The sequence below is a fragment of the Saccopteryx leptura genome, chromosome 5 (assembly GCF_036850995.1).
Source record: "Saccopteryx leptura isolate mSacLep1 chromosome 5, mSacLep1_pri_phased_curated, whole genome shotgun sequence".
In the NCBI taxonomy this organism is placed as follows: Eukaryota; Metazoa; Chordata; class Mammalia; order Chiroptera; family Emballonuridae; genus Saccopteryx; species Saccopteryx leptura.
In genome coordinates this window covers 40,025,747-40,040,922 of record NC_089507.1, presented here as the reverse complement: position 1 = coordinate 40,040,922, position 15,176 = coordinate 40,025,747, and the positions used below count along the sequence as shown (strand labels likewise).

The 15,176-nt window shown below is 37.9% G+C and overlaps 2 protein-coding genes across 2 annotated transcripts in view; one reads left to right on the top strand and one right to left on the bottom strand.

Moving 5' to 3' along the window:
• AASDH (aminoadipate-semialdehyde dehydrogenase) overlaps positions 1-15,176 on the top strand; it is a 178,359-nt gene that overhangs the window by 31,994 nt on the left and 131,189 nt on the right. The window lies entirely within an intron of this gene.
• Positions 1-15,176, bottom strand: part of SRP72 (signal recognition particle 72) — a 31,697-nt gene that overhangs the window by 2,011 nt on the left and 14,510 nt on the right. The window contains exons 10-18 of the mRNA XM_066385573.1: positions 14,618-14,746; positions 13,343-13,415; positions 11,202-11,266; positions 9,244-9,339; positions 7,976-8,079; positions 7,802-7,879; positions 6,875-7,012; positions 3,549-3,586; positions 350-509 (exon numbers count right to left, since the gene is read on the bottom strand). Coding sequence (XP_066241670.1) covers positions 350-509; positions 3,549-3,586; positions 6,875-7,012; positions 7,802-7,879; positions 7,976-8,079; positions 9,244-9,339; positions 11,202-11,266; positions 13,343-13,415; positions 14,618-14,746 — 881 coding nt within the window. The remainder of the gene's footprint in view (positions 1-349; positions 510-3,548; positions 3,587-6,874; positions 7,013-7,801; positions 7,880-7,975; positions 8,080-9,243; positions 9,340-11,201; positions 11,267-13,342; positions 13,416-14,617; positions 14,747-15,176) is intronic.

The following is a 15,176-nucleotide window of genomic DNA, read 5'->3' as shown; positions in this document are numbered from 1 at the left end:
TTGCCTGGTCAGGCCTTAGTTAATAGTTCTTTCTAGTCACATTATTTATTTATATCTTTATCTAGACATTTAGTTTGTTGAATGACTCAGTGTATTTAGTTTCCTTCTGAAGGTACGAAAAATTTATGCTACAATGACACTATCCAAAACAAATACTTACAGTACAATCAAACCAGAAAGACCACATTTTCTTTCCTTTACAATAGCATATTGTAAAACATCAAAGATATTTGGCTGTACATATCATACTTAAAATACATTTTAAAAATTCTCACTAATGACAATAAACCAATCTCAGAAAGACCAAACCTATGATCTGAGTGACCTTGATTAGGAAGCAATGACTTACAGTTCAGATGAAGCTCCTACAGTTGATCCCTGGGTCGCCTTTCCCATCTGATCCTTCTTTTTACCCTTCTTTCTTCCTCGGTAGTAGGACCGTTCACGCATTGGCAGCCATCTTTCTGGATCTGGGGTCACTTTTGGGTCATAATTCTTAGGCAGTTTTCCTGTGCAACAATGAATTGATAAAGAAATGAGAAATCTGTCCATGTTTCCAAGTTAGTTGTTTAAACAATATTTCAAAGTCTGGGAATAAATTACTTAATGCTAAAAGAAGTTTTACCTGAGAAAGTTTTATTTGCATAATCTAACAGGAGAAAAAACCTTATTTCTAAGCATAACACAATAATCAGAAGCTATAAAGGTAGAGATTTCACAGATATATCTATATAAAAAAACTTTAAACAATCCAATTAAAAAAATGGGGAAAGGACCTAGACAGACACTTCTCCCAGGAAGAAATAAAAATGGCCAACAGATATATGAAAAGATGCTCATCATCACTAGCTATTCGAGAAATGTAAATCAAAACTACAGTGAGATACCACCTCACACCTGTTAGATTACTATTATCAAGACAGGAAATAACAAGTGCTGGAGAGGCTGTGAAGAAAAACGAACCCTCATCCACTGTTTGTGGGAATGCAAACTGGTAAAACCATAGTGGAAGAAAGTATGGTGGTTCCTCAAAAAATTAAGAATAGAACTACCATATGACCCAGCAATCCCTCTACTGGGTATATACCCCTAAAACTCAAAATCATTGATACGTAAAGACACATGCAGCCCCATGTTCATCGGAGCATTGTTCCAGTGGCCAAGACGTGGAAACAACCAAAAAGCCCTTCAATAGAGGATTGGATAAAGAAGATGTGGCACATATACACTATGGAATACTACTCAGCCATAAGAAATTATGACATTGGATCATTTACAACATGGATGGACCTTGAGAATATTATACTCAGAGAAATAAATAAATCAGAGAAAACTAAGAACTGTATGATTTCACACATAGGTGGGATATAAAACTGAGACTCATGGACATAGATAAAAGTGAAGTGGTTACCAGGGGGAGGAGCATGTGGAAGAGGGTATTTGGGGAAGGGAGTAAAGAGGGACAAATAAATGGTGATGGAAAATGATCTGACTTTGGGTGATGGGTATACAACATAATCAAAAATTCAAATGCTATAGTAATGTTTACCTGAAACCTATGTGCTTTTATTGATCAATGTCACTGTTAAATTTAATTTTCTAAATAAATAATTTTAAAAACCTTAAAATTTCATTTGGTAAAAGATACATTTTTAAGAGAAGTAATAAAACAGAAGAAATTGTGTATTACTAACAGAGTGGATTAATATTCTCAATATAGAACAAATTCTTGATAATTAAGAAGAATACATCACATAAATAAAAATGGGTATAGCTGTAATTAGGTTAGGCCAGGAGAAATAAAAGTCATTAATCATATGAAAAGATGCTCAACCTCACTAAATAAAAATGAAAAGAGTAAAACAATTCTATCCAACTAATAAATATTAAAAGCAATAATAATACCTAGTTTTGGTGAACTAATGTGAAACTCAAAAACCACTAGCAGAATCGTGTACTGGTATAGCATTTGTTGAAAGCAATTTAATTGGCAGTCCCAGTTAAAATTTATACTTCTAGAAATTTATCCTGCAGAAATCCATATGCTTTAGTTATATGCATAAGAATATTCTCTGTGATAGTCTTTATAATATCAAACTAACTCAGATGTCCATCAATAAAAAATGATTAAATAAATTACAGTATACCTCTACTATAGCAAGCTATACAATAGGTTAAAAAATTAAAGTACATTTATATTTAATAACTTGGGAAAATGTGTGCACAACACAACCTAAAATAGAAGAACAAAAGAAATTATCCTGATATGTTCCTATTAGTTATGTAAAAACTTTTATTGACTGAGCATGTAAATTTGTATGGTTTTATTTTTATTATTTTAGCAAGAAAGAGAGAGAGACAGGAAGGGAGAGAGATGAGCACTTTAGTTGTTCATTGTTTGCTTCTCATATGTGCCTTGACTAGGGGGCTCCAGTTGAACCAGTGACCTCTTGCTCAAGTCAGCAACCTCGGGCTTTAAGAACCTCTGATACCTGACCAGGCGTTGGCGCAGTGGATAGAGCGTCGGACTGGGATGTGGAGGACCTGGGTTCGAGACCCCGGGGTCGCCAGCTTGAGCATGGGCTCATCTGGTTTGAACGAGGCTTACCAGCTTAAACCCAAGGTCGCTGGAGCCCCCCGGTCAAAGCACATATGAGAGAGCAATCACTGAGAAATGAAGGTGCCACAACAAAGAACTGATGCTTTTCATCTCCCTTCCAGTCTGCCTGTTCCTCTCTCTGTCACAAAATTTAAAAAAAAAAAAGCCTAGGCCTTCTAGATTCTCAAAATCTGTCATTTACTAAAAAAAAAAAAAACCAACAAAAAACCCCACCTCTGATTAGGTGAAGCCAAACATGGTAATTAAACCCACTCCTGCCACAGATTAAGACAGCCTAAGCCAACCAATGCATGGCATTACCCTGGTTAATGGTTCAAGGATGAACACTGACTGTGCTAGCCCAGTCAGAATAATGGGAAAGGTCTGCCACTAAGGGGCCCTCTTTGTCCAACAAGTATGTGGCCCTATTTCCACAAACATCCTAAGACTCTAATGGGATTCAGCTTTTGTATAGCAGAGCAATACAACTAACAGATCAACCACTTCACTGCCAGTTTCATAAACAGTAAACTTTTTAAAGCAAGTTTGATGGAGTTCTATGGTCAAAAGCACCCTAATGTATCAGGGCTTACTGTGAGCCAGGCATTGTTGTAAGAGAACAAATGTAATATTTTCCAAGTAATTGTTCTAAGACATGCAGTTTCTTATTTAATCCTATGAGGTACATGCCATCAAATTCTATTTTCCAGATAAAAAGCTCAGGCAGGTATGTTACGTAACCTGTTCCCAGTCACAGTGAAAGCAATGTTACTAGAGCAACAATCTGAATTTAATGTAATAAAATTAAATGTTAGCTATAATCAAGACAAAAATCAAGTGTTCATACCAGGAGAGAACAGTATATTTGTGTAAAGATTTTTATCTAGGGCTAAACTCAAGCTTTTATCTTATAGAAATCTAAATATATATATATTTTAAAAAACCTTACCCTTCTTTTTCTTCTTCTTCTTTTTCAAATCCCCCTGCCTACAAAGAGAAGAGTCATTACCATCAGCATGATAAAATATAAAGCAAGAAGCATGTGCAAAGGAGCAAGCCGAGCACTTCATCATAAGGGTGTTCAGGATCGGCCGAGTGCGGCCTCACCAAAGCTCACAGACTACTTGGTACATTTATTTAGGTTAAACTTAATCAAGCTTCATACACTGTAGTTTATGGAGGGGACTTAGAAAAGAGAAACAGTTGTTTCAGAAAACATACCATTTACTATGGCACATGCATTTTAAACTTTCTGTAAAAAGATAAAAACTTTGCACAAGCATGAAAATCTACAATAAGATACCTCACATTTGGTAAAACTCAAGAGTAGAAAATTAAACTCTTTGCCAGAAGAACATGTATAGGTACAGTACATGCAAAGACCATCTCTGGGAGGATATACAAGACAGAAAGCACTGGTTCTGGCCCTGAGAGGGCAGAAGGCAGAGAGTGATGGGAGTTAGACTTTGCTCTGCCATTTTTATTTTTCAGTTTTGAACCTTGTGAGTTTATTGAATTTTTTAAGTAATAAAATCTTTATTAAATACACCAAACCTCCCCCTCCAAAGGGCACTAAAAAGAACATGAGAAGTCAATACAACATTTCAAAATAATTGCTAAGTACTCTGACAGCTACAGCATATAGAGAAAGACATTAAAAATCTGTACATATTCATACATGATATGCCTCGAACCATGAAACAGTGAGCTAAAAAGATGAGACAGCAAGAATTTCTGCCAAAAATTCATTCTATCAAGTCATTCAATTGTGAAAGTTCTTTCAGGGAACCCTGAATAAGAAATGCAACACACAGTGTCTCACTCCCAGACTGCATTGTCTTCTGACAAATCCTACTCCACAGTTGTACCTGCCATTTCCCAGTCTCTGCCATTTCTTATAGTTTTTGCCTTTGCTCACACTTTGCCTACCTCATCTTCTTCATCTTCTTTAAGAGTCAGTAACCTCCTACATGAAGTGCTTCCTAACCGCCCAGTGTCCCCAGGAAGAACTATTCCCTCTAGTGTACCGTCGAGTGCGCTGTACAATCAGAGCACACGCAATCTTTATTACAATTACTGCTTACATACATTTCCTTCTGCTGGACTCAAGTTTTTTTGAGAGCAAATCATTATCTATATTTTGTCAACATAGTACATCTTGGAAAGAAACTAAACCTTTGCATCTAAAAGTTAGCATAAATAAAAGACATTAATAATGTATAATGAGCCTGACGAGGCGGTGGCACAGTGGATAGAGCGTCAAACTGGGACATGGAGGACCCAGGTTTGAATCCCTGCGGTTGCCAGCTTGAGCGCAAGGTCACTGGCTTGAGCAAGGGGTCACTTGGTCTGCTGTAACCCCCTGGTCAAGGCACATATGAAAAAGCAATCAATGAACAACTAAGGTGCCCCAACGAAGAATTGATGCTTCTCATCTCTCTCCCTTCCTGTCTGTCTGTCCCTATCTGTCCCTCTCTCTCTCTCACACACACACAAAATGTGTAATCAAATATTGTGCTGAAATTTAAAAGCTTAAAACTCAATGTACATCTCAGTTATTGTACAGTATTACAAATGAACTGTATGTTCTTACTCATTAGCCAAACCTGTTTTGGAAGAGGGCTAAAAATATTGAAAACATGTAAATAGGCATTATTTGAAAAGCCCTTTAAAATCTGGCTTCGATTTCTTTCATCCTGGGGCTTTCTATAAGGCTTAAAATCAGAATATGATCGAATGGAATAATGCCATATCTCTGAGACTCCAATTTCTTTATTTCTGTCTTTTTTAGGTGAGAGGAGGGAAGACAGTGAGGCAGACTTCCGCATGTGCCCCAACTAGGATCCACCTGGCAACCCCATCTGTGGCTGATGCTGGAGAACCAAGCTATCTCTAGTGTCTGGGGCAATGCTTGAACCAGTCAAGCTGCTGGCTGCAGGAGGGGAAGACGGAGAGAGGGGAGGGGGAAGAGAAGCAGGTGGTCACTTCTCCTGCGTGCCCTGACTGAGAATCAAACCTGAGATGTCCATATGCCAGCTCAATGCTCTATCCACTAAGCCACAGGCCAGGGTCTGAGATTCCAATTTCTTATTTAAGTTTTTAAATTCTATTATGAGAATGATAATACTTTTATAACAAACAGAGTTCATAATGAAGTTAGTCATATACTTGGTGCTGATACTGTTTTAAAATTGGAAAAATATTTAGATTTCAAAAGGTATTCAGAAAAAGAGAAAATAGTGAAAAACTAAGAAAGCCACAAAATGAAGTGTTATATCTCTACTGGAATGCTGAGGTCACCAGTTCGAATCCCTGGGCTTGCCAGGTCAAGGCACAAGAGAGAAACAACTACTACAAGTTGATGCTTCCCACCTACCTCCTCCTCTCTCTAAAATCAATAAATAAAATCTTAAGAAGGAAGTGTTATATCTCTTCCATTCTCTATTCATCCTGAGTCAAAAACTGAATCATACACATTTACGATAGGTCTTTGCTGTTTCTGATGGCAATGTAGAAGAGTAAGAAACAAATTGAAATTTGACTTCATGTAAGGTAATGAAGCTGGCTAACCTTTTTGCCAAATCAGCAAAATAAAGCTTATCAAAACTTTGGTTTATAGTTACATAATTATATACTCAATGTGTATCAATAATTTCCAGGTTAGAGTATGGCACATGAAGCCCATGCATAAATAGCATATGTCTACCTTTAGAACATGGAAAAATCTCCAGGACTTACTAAATGACAGAAAGCAAGTTTAAAAACAGCAAGTACAAAAGAATCCCATTTCTGTATAAAACAAAAATAATCCAATCTAAGAAAATATTTCTAAGTCACCAAAATTAGGGAACGTGCAGATACTCCAGTACTTTCAGCCTTTTGTATAGTGCATTTTCACCAATAAGAGGTTTTGCATCTATTTTGCATAATCAAGCAACTTTCTTTGACTTGTTTGCTTTTCTGATGTTCTTGTTTAATAAAAAAAAATCAAATTCTTCTTTTTCTTATTGCTTCATATTTATTTTGAAATATCCTTTAATTTTTGTGAGCAGTATACAAAGAAAAAGATCTGGAAGGATACAAACTAAATGCCAGAAGGTAATTCTGGGCCAGGGAGGGGGGGAGGAAAGAGGAGTTAAGACACAGAAAAAAAGAACAGAAAAAGGAGAAGGGGACTTTTAAACCTTATTTACATGGAATTTTTATAAGAATCTATGTTTATTCTTTATGTAATTTAAAATCAGCATCAGTAAACGTTACAACGAAAAGCATTACCCTTGCTCCTTTGGTTGACTATCTCCAGCAACTTTTCCGCCCTTCTTCCGAATGTATGTAGCACCAGGAGAATTTTCAAGAGCTTCAACATCTACTTTTAGAGACATACTATCTGATGAGGGCAAGTGTTTACTAAGACTGGGATAGAACAGGAGTTCAGGAACACAGTATATACACATATATATGTCTAGCAATATATCTATGCCAATAGAGAAACCCTGTCTTCCTGTGATGCCCTTTACCAAAAGCAAAAAAAGAATAAATCTTAAAGCTTCAATAGAACAGCAAATCAGTCAGTTATAAGGTCAATTATTTATCATATACTGTGAAAGGAATACTTGAGTCATAATCTAACCATCTAGTCCTTAACCCAGTGACATACTCCCAGGTGGTGGCTTAACAAAAGCTGCAAAGGTTTTCCAGGTCGACGCTTTATCCGCTGTGCCACCACAGGTCAGGCTGCAAAGGTTTTGAGTTGCAGCCGCTTTGCGCCCACCCCCCACCTCGGTTCAGGGAACACACCACACTAGACTAGTACACGTGACGGAACTCAGCCAATCCAAGCACCGGTTCCTCTTATTTATTGTTTGTGACGGGCAGGACCTAAGACAGTTCGATCAGAACATTTCAGAATCATGTACTACTATTCATATAGAATTTTTTTTTTTTTTTTTTTGCTGTTGTATTCGAACCTGGAGAGGTACTAAGCTATACGTATGGGCTTCATTTTTGCTTGTGGATCAACCTGTATCCCAAGTTGGATCTATCAGTGCATTTTGTAGTCACATTGATCAATAAATTCTAATTTTTGCTTGTAACAGAAAGGGGTTTTATTTGTTAAAATTTACAACAAAAGTCCTGGTCACACAGGTACTGAAGAGATCTAGTATGCTACTTGGGAGCTGCTTGGGACAATCACAAGGATACGCTTTCGCCTTCTCAGGATCTACAAGTGAGTAAGCAGAAATAAGCTGCGCCAGCGTGTGAATATCTTTTGGATTTTGTCTAAAAGAAGAAATAACAAAGTTACTCAACAATATAAAACTGAAGAAAATAGCACTGACAAGCACAATAATTCCCTCATATCAGGAAACAGCTTACTTCCACAGCTGCTCAAGGTCACTAATTGCCTCCTTCTTCCGCCCATATTTTAGTTTGAAGTTTGCAGCTTCTCTGATCAAGGACAAATGAGCAGGAGATTTGGGCTACAGTTTGAATAAACAGAGAAAAAAAAGTTTAAGCTAAATATCAGCAAGTCAATGAAGTAAGTTATATTCAAAAGGGACCTATCGATGAAATTCCTCATCTTCAATTTTACAGAATGCATGAAAAATCGTTAACAAATTTGCGCGTACCAACAGGGAGAGGGGTAGACAAATTAGTACAAGTGATGAGTAATTCGTGAATGTAGAACACAACCCACCTCCATTTAGATCAGCTACCAGATATAATTCCATAATCAAATATATGTCACTGCAGTTCTCAAACATTAACTTAATAGTTTCCAGAATTAGCGATCTCCCTTGCTAACAGTGCTAATGGTTTAAATGCCGCCTAGGTTGGGTATTGCCTATGCATAGACCAATACTGGAAAAATTAGAGATGTTCCTATTAGAGGGAAACATGATATAAAATTATTCCATGTATAGTTAACCCTTGAACAACAGGGGAGTTAGAAGTACCAACTCCCAGCACAGTTGAAAATCTGAGTATAAACTTCAACTTCCTAAAAACTAAACTACTGATAGCTTACTGCTGACCTTCATGAAGCCTTACTAATAACCTAAACAGTCTACCAACACAGATTTGTATGTTATAGGCATTATATACTATATTCTTACAATAAAGCTAGCTAGAGAAAAGAAAATGTTATTAAGACAATCATCAGAATATAAAATACATTTATAATACCTACTGGGGAAAAATCTGCATATAAAAGGACTTGTGCAGATCAAACCCATGTTGTTCAAGGGTCAACTCTTCTACTGTTCTACCAATCACTACCATCCATAGGCTCTCTAGCCACTAAAGATGAGTTCTCTTATATGCAATCATATACTATTATTCATATTCCTTGAAATCACACACCCAAACACACACACACACACACACACACACACACACACACACACACACACACAAGAGGCTCAGAAAACAACTGAGCTTTTTCTTTTTCCATTTTGCAGCCATTTCTTACTTTTGATAATTTATCTGGTGTACTTAAAAAATAGAAAATGGTAGTAATAGCATTCCACCTTTTAAAAAGTGAGTTGGAATGTTTTAATTCTCCTAAATTTTGAGTTTAGCAGTGCAGCTTTTTATTTTTATGTAAAAACATGTCCTTACAACCTTTTACTCTATTTATTTACCTGATGGTTTTGATACCACTGGATAGCTTGAGTGAAGACCTCAATGGCGCTGTCAATATCTTCCTCGTTACTGTACATGGTCACTAACGCAGATACCTACCCAGCCAAAGGTATAAATTAGTGATTAAAATTCCTCCTTCTCTCCCAGAATAAGCTCTTTGAAAATGAAAAACATTGAAGAAATAGCAAGTAAAGGTGCGGTGCTAGGCTCTCTCCACCAGCATCTAATCCATCATAAAAATTACTGTATTATGGAGTATAATAATAGGAAATACCACAAACAATACCATTGTTTTCTAGATATAAAATCATCTATAAAATACATCTTTCCTCTAATGCAGTGTCAATTCACAGGCAGCCACCAGTCCACAAGGTAAGTACAGAGGTTGAGGACAAGCACTTAGAAAATTAGTTTATATAAGACATTGCTGGGATCCAATGACCAGTGAGGTACACACACTAGCGTGGCTCAACTTCCACGATGAGGACAGAAAGAAAAAGCTAGAATTTTGAGAAATATCAATAAAACTGATAAACCTCTGGTGAGACTGATCAGAAAAAGAGAAGACATGAAAAAACCAGCATCAGAAACAAAAGGTTCTACAGATACAAGATAAACTGGGAATATCTGAACTTTTTTTTTACAGGGACAGAGAGAGAGTAGAGAGAGGGATAGATAGGGACAGACAGACAGGAACAGAGAGAGATGAGAAGCATCAACCATTAATTTTACGATGTGACACCTTAGTTGTTCATTGATTGCTTTCTCATATGTGCCTTGACCGAGGGGCTACAGTAGACTGAGTAACCCCTTGCTCAAGTCAGCGACCTTGGGTCCAAGCTGCTGAGCTTTTTGCTCAAACCAGATGAGCCTGCGCTCAAGCTGGCGACCTCAGGGTCTCAAGCCTGGGTCCTCTGCATCCCAGTCCGATGCTCTATCCACTGCGCCACCTCCTGGTCAGGCATCTGAACAACTTCTATGCCAATAAATACAACAACCTAAATGAAATGAATAAATTTCTGGAAAGATAGCAGAAAGCTAGATATTAAATATTAGAAACATTTTCTTTTTAGCTATATCCTAAATTTGATTGTAAATCAGCTCCGTTAGAAAATACAGGCATGAATAACACAGTCCTTGAATTAGTCTCTATTTCAAAATAGATGCTTTCATTGCTATATTAGTGATCTAAACTTGTGATGCTAGAATAATCAGAGAACTATAAACTAAATTTACTGGCCACTGTTACTAAATTATTTTACCGTAAAGAAATAACACTGAGGTCATAAAATAATTGAGGCTAAGGAATTCCCTAAGGACCTTCAGGTATTTAGACTGGCTCTCGCCTGACCAGGTGGTGGCGCAGTGGGTAAAGCGTCGGACTGAGATGAGGAAGACCCAGGTTCGAGACCCCCGAGGTCGCAAGCTTGAGCGTGGGCTCATCTGGTTTGAGCAAAAAGCTCACCAGCTTGAGCCCAAAGTCACTGGCTCAAGCAAGGGGTTACTCGGTCTGCTGAAGGCTCGCGGTCAAGCACATAAGAGAAAGCAATCAATGAACAAAGGTGTTGCAACGCACAACGAAAAACTAGTGATTGATGCTTCTCATCTCTCCGTTCCTGTCTGTCTGTCCCTGTCTATTCCTCTCTCTGACTCTCTCTCTCTGTCTCTGTAAAAGGAAAAATTAAAAAAAATTTAAAAAAAGACTGGCTCTCAGTGGTAATTAATGCAAGACCTAAACAGTGCTTGGTACATCTGACTAAATAATAGACTAGTGCAAACAGAGCATAAAATGAAATGGAATTTATACCAGAAAGTAATTGTCACTATATTTTAACTATTATGAATATAGAAAGAAATAAGTAGAAATTAAAATTGAATACAAAAAGAAATCAAACATACCAATGATTATTAATTACATTACCTTTTCAGTCTTATAAGATTTTAGTTATAAACTCACCATGCCTGGTTTATGCTTTAACTCCTCTATGCTTCTCAAGATTAGACATGCTTTGGAAATATTACCTTAAGAAATTAAAAGACAAAATTAGCATCATGAAGAAAGCATATTATAAAAGAAAAAAAGACAAGAAATTTAAGAGTCATATTTGGTAATATCTCTGAATGCTCAAGCTTTGGAATCTTGGGAAGAATATATTCTATTTATTCATTTTACAGATAAGAAAATTGAGTCTTAAAGAAACAATGTATCTTGATTATACCCACAAAGAAAGATAATGTGAGATAACAGAAAAGGCATCTCCCAACTCCCCCTCTGCTGATTCTATTTTTCCTTTGTAACTTAAAGGTAGGAGTCCTGCCCTACAGGCCTTGAAATATGTTACTGAAGATATGAATGCAATGGAAACTTTCCTAAGATATTTAAGTTCTGAAATTCTATTTGCTGCAAACCTAAATAACTAAACCTTTCAAAGTCTTTAAGAATAAAACAAACAAAAACCATGATAGATTCTCTCTCAGTAATTTTAGTATTATAAAGAATCCTTGGGGGAAAAAAATCCTGAGAACTTAATAAGGAAAGAAGACAAAGAGAGCAAGAAAAAGAAAGAGAGGTGGGAAAAGGAAAAAGAAACAAAAAAGTAAACAAATCTGAGAACAGAGATCAGGGTGACCAGTACTGTTTCTCAACCTTGGTTTTTTTTCATTACTACCCCATTAAGGAGCCTTGTCTTTCCCCCTAATTGCCAGCCATCCCACCCTCCCCTCCTCCCCCTCACTGTAGCCATCATAATATCCAATACTGTTTCCGAATCTCCCCTAGCCAATTATCATCCCCACTGAGAACACAAACTTGACACCAGAGCTGTCGGGCAGAACTTCCTGTGATGATGGACACATTCTGTATCTTATTCTGTCCAACCAGCCACATGGGGCTACGAAGCTTGTGAAATATGGCAGCACAATGGAGAAACTGAATTTTAAATTTCATTTAACATAAAATAGCTACACGCAGCCCTGGCTAGATAGCTCGGTTGGTTAGCATCATCCCAAAGCGCAGAGGTTGCTGGTTCTATCCCCAGTCAAGGGCACTTACAGGAACAGATTGATGTTCCTGTTTCTCCCTCCTTCTCCCTACCTCGCTCTAAAATCAATAAAATAAATATTTAAAAGAAAAAAAGAAAGAAATAGCTTCATGCTGATAGTGGCTACCAAATAGGGTCAACACAGTTCTAGATAATCATTCAAGGTTGGTTCAAAATCATGGACAAAAACACTAGCAGTGGCCCTGGCCTGTTGGCTCAGCGGTAGAGCGTCGGCCTGGTGTGTCAAAGTCCCAGGTTCAATTCCCGGCCAGGGCACATAGGAGAAGCGCCCATTTGCTTCTCCACCCCCCTTCCTCTCTGTCTCTCTCTTCCCCTCCCGCAGCCAAGGCTCCATTGGAGCAAAGATGGCCCGGGCACTGGAGATGGCTCCTTGGCCTCTGCCCCAGGCGCTAGAGTGGCTCTGGTCGTGGCAGAGCTAGGCCCCGGAGGGGCAGAGCATCGCCCCCTGGTGGGCAGAGCTTCGCCCCCTGGTGGGCGTGCCGGGTGGATCCCGGTCGGGCACATGCGGGAGTCTGACTGTCTCTCCCTGTTTCCAGCTTCAGGAAAAAAAAACACAAAAAAACACTAGCAGTTTTCTGTAAGATCCAAAAACATTAGTTCTCATTAAGTCTCCTTGTCTCTCTTCCTCAAATACATATATAAGCAGTAAAGCATAAATAAAGGATAAAGGACTAAGCTAAGAAATTCTGAAAAGTAGGATGCAAAGTAACCCCTATTTCATGCAAATACTACCAAGTGACAAAGATAAGCATTCCAACAAATGACACACCCAGGAAATGGGAGTTAAGTATGGTCTTTTGGAACACAGAAGTCCTTTGTTTCTGCAGACTTTCAAGGCACAGACTAAGAATCATTCTAACAATTTAGGAATAACCAAAGAAAGGCTCACACCATCTAACTTCAGTTTGAAACAATAATAATTATGCTTCACCACTGTGCAAAAATTTAAAACACATAGTCAACTACTTCAGAATCACTCCAACCATGTTTCCATTAAAATGGTATTTTAATCAGGAAGTTAAAATACTTCATTTACCTTGGGAAATTTTCAGCTGGGCCATGGTCAGCTTAATTTCAGCTGCATTTTCTGGATGCTGATCTGAAAACTCCTAAAAATTTTTATAATTGGGGAAAAAATAATCACAATTATTTTAGCTACACAGAAATTTAAATCCTGTTTTAAAATACTACACTTCTGGTTTTAGGTCAAAGTTTTACTTCAAAAAAATTTTATCTGACACCCACTGTGCTTTCAAATTACGCTCTCAAGTAAGTGCAACAATGTCAAGTTTCCAGAAAGTCACTAACGGAGAAACAATAATTAAGATTACTAAATTATTCTTTTTTAAAAAATACTCAAATAAATGATACCTCCCTACTGAGGGTCCCTGCCAGGTAACTGCCCCTCAGGTTGGTCCTAATTTTACCCTGCCCAACTTTCCAATGTAATTACCCTCAGGAAATTAAAAAATAATCTAACAGTTCTCGAGGTTAATAAAAACCAAGTCAGAAAAAAAAATAAAAAAATAAAAACCAAGTCAGGGGGCCCTGGCCGGTTGGCTCAGTGGTAGAGCGTTGGCCTGGCGTGTGGAAGTCCCAGGTTCGATTCCCGGCCAGGGCACACAGGAGAAGCGCCCATCTGCTTCTCCACCCCTCCCCCTCTCCTTCCTCTCTGTCTCTCTCTTCCCCTCCCGCAGCAGAGGCTCCACTGGAGCAAAGATGGCCCTGGCGCTGGGGATGGCTCCTCGGCCTCTGCCCCAGGCGCTAGAGTGGCTCTGGTCGCAACAGAGCGACGCCCCCTGGTGGGCAGAGCTTCGCCCCCTGGTGGGCGTGCCGGGTGGATCCCGGTTGGACGCATGCGGGAGTCTGACTGTCTCTCCCCGTTTCTGGCTTCAGAAAAATACAGGGGAAAAAAAAAAAAACCAAGGGAAAAAACAACAACAAAAAAAAACAAGTCAGCATCTCTGTAATTATATAATATATTTGAGGTTGGACTGGGACTTACCGGAGAATACATCACTGAAAGGGAGCTAAGAATGTTCTCGTATTACAAGTCTAAAACAAACCTAACTAGTTAAATAGCTCTCAAAATGAAAAGCATTCTTTAGGTTTATGGCTAAAAGATACTAATGCAAATTAATATAAAACAAAGCTATAGCCCAAGAATTAACTAAAGTGACACAAGAATTTGTCTAGTGGTTATTACCTATTTAGTCTTCCCATCAACTTTATGAGCTTTTTATACATAATGAAAATAAAACAAGGCTGCAACTATCTGACATCTCATTAAAAATTCAAGTAATTTCTTTACCTGAAGCAATTCTATCGCTTTTGTGTGCTGCTTTTCTCGGCAGAGCTGGGCAGCTTGGATTAACACAGGCAGGAGACGCTCAGGACTTTGGGATTGTAAACTGGTAGATATTTTTCGGCATTGATCTGCCTAAAATGACAGTATTTCCCCCCGCACAATAATAAGCTGGTTAATTAAATTAAGCATTAAGTGAGTGACCAAAAAAAAGGGGGAGAAAGAAACCAGCTGAAACAAAATACTAAGTAAAAAACTGCCTAGGGTAAGAGAAGTGGTTTATAGCATCTATTCTCAATTTTTTCCTATAAGAAAAATATTTCTACTTACTGAATTTATACTAAGTTCTAATTTAGGAAATTAGGAAAGGATGAGTTACAAGTATTCATTTGGATGCTTAAATTCTAGAATTTTGCTTAAAAATAATATATCAAGTAGCAGCTTTTGCTTTGAAACTACAAAACGTTTAGGTATTTCTGACTAAAGTAGTTTAGAACAACTTGACTCGGTTCTAAACAGTAATAAAAATATTACTGCCTCTCACTCTTCCACTGAAAACCTTTGC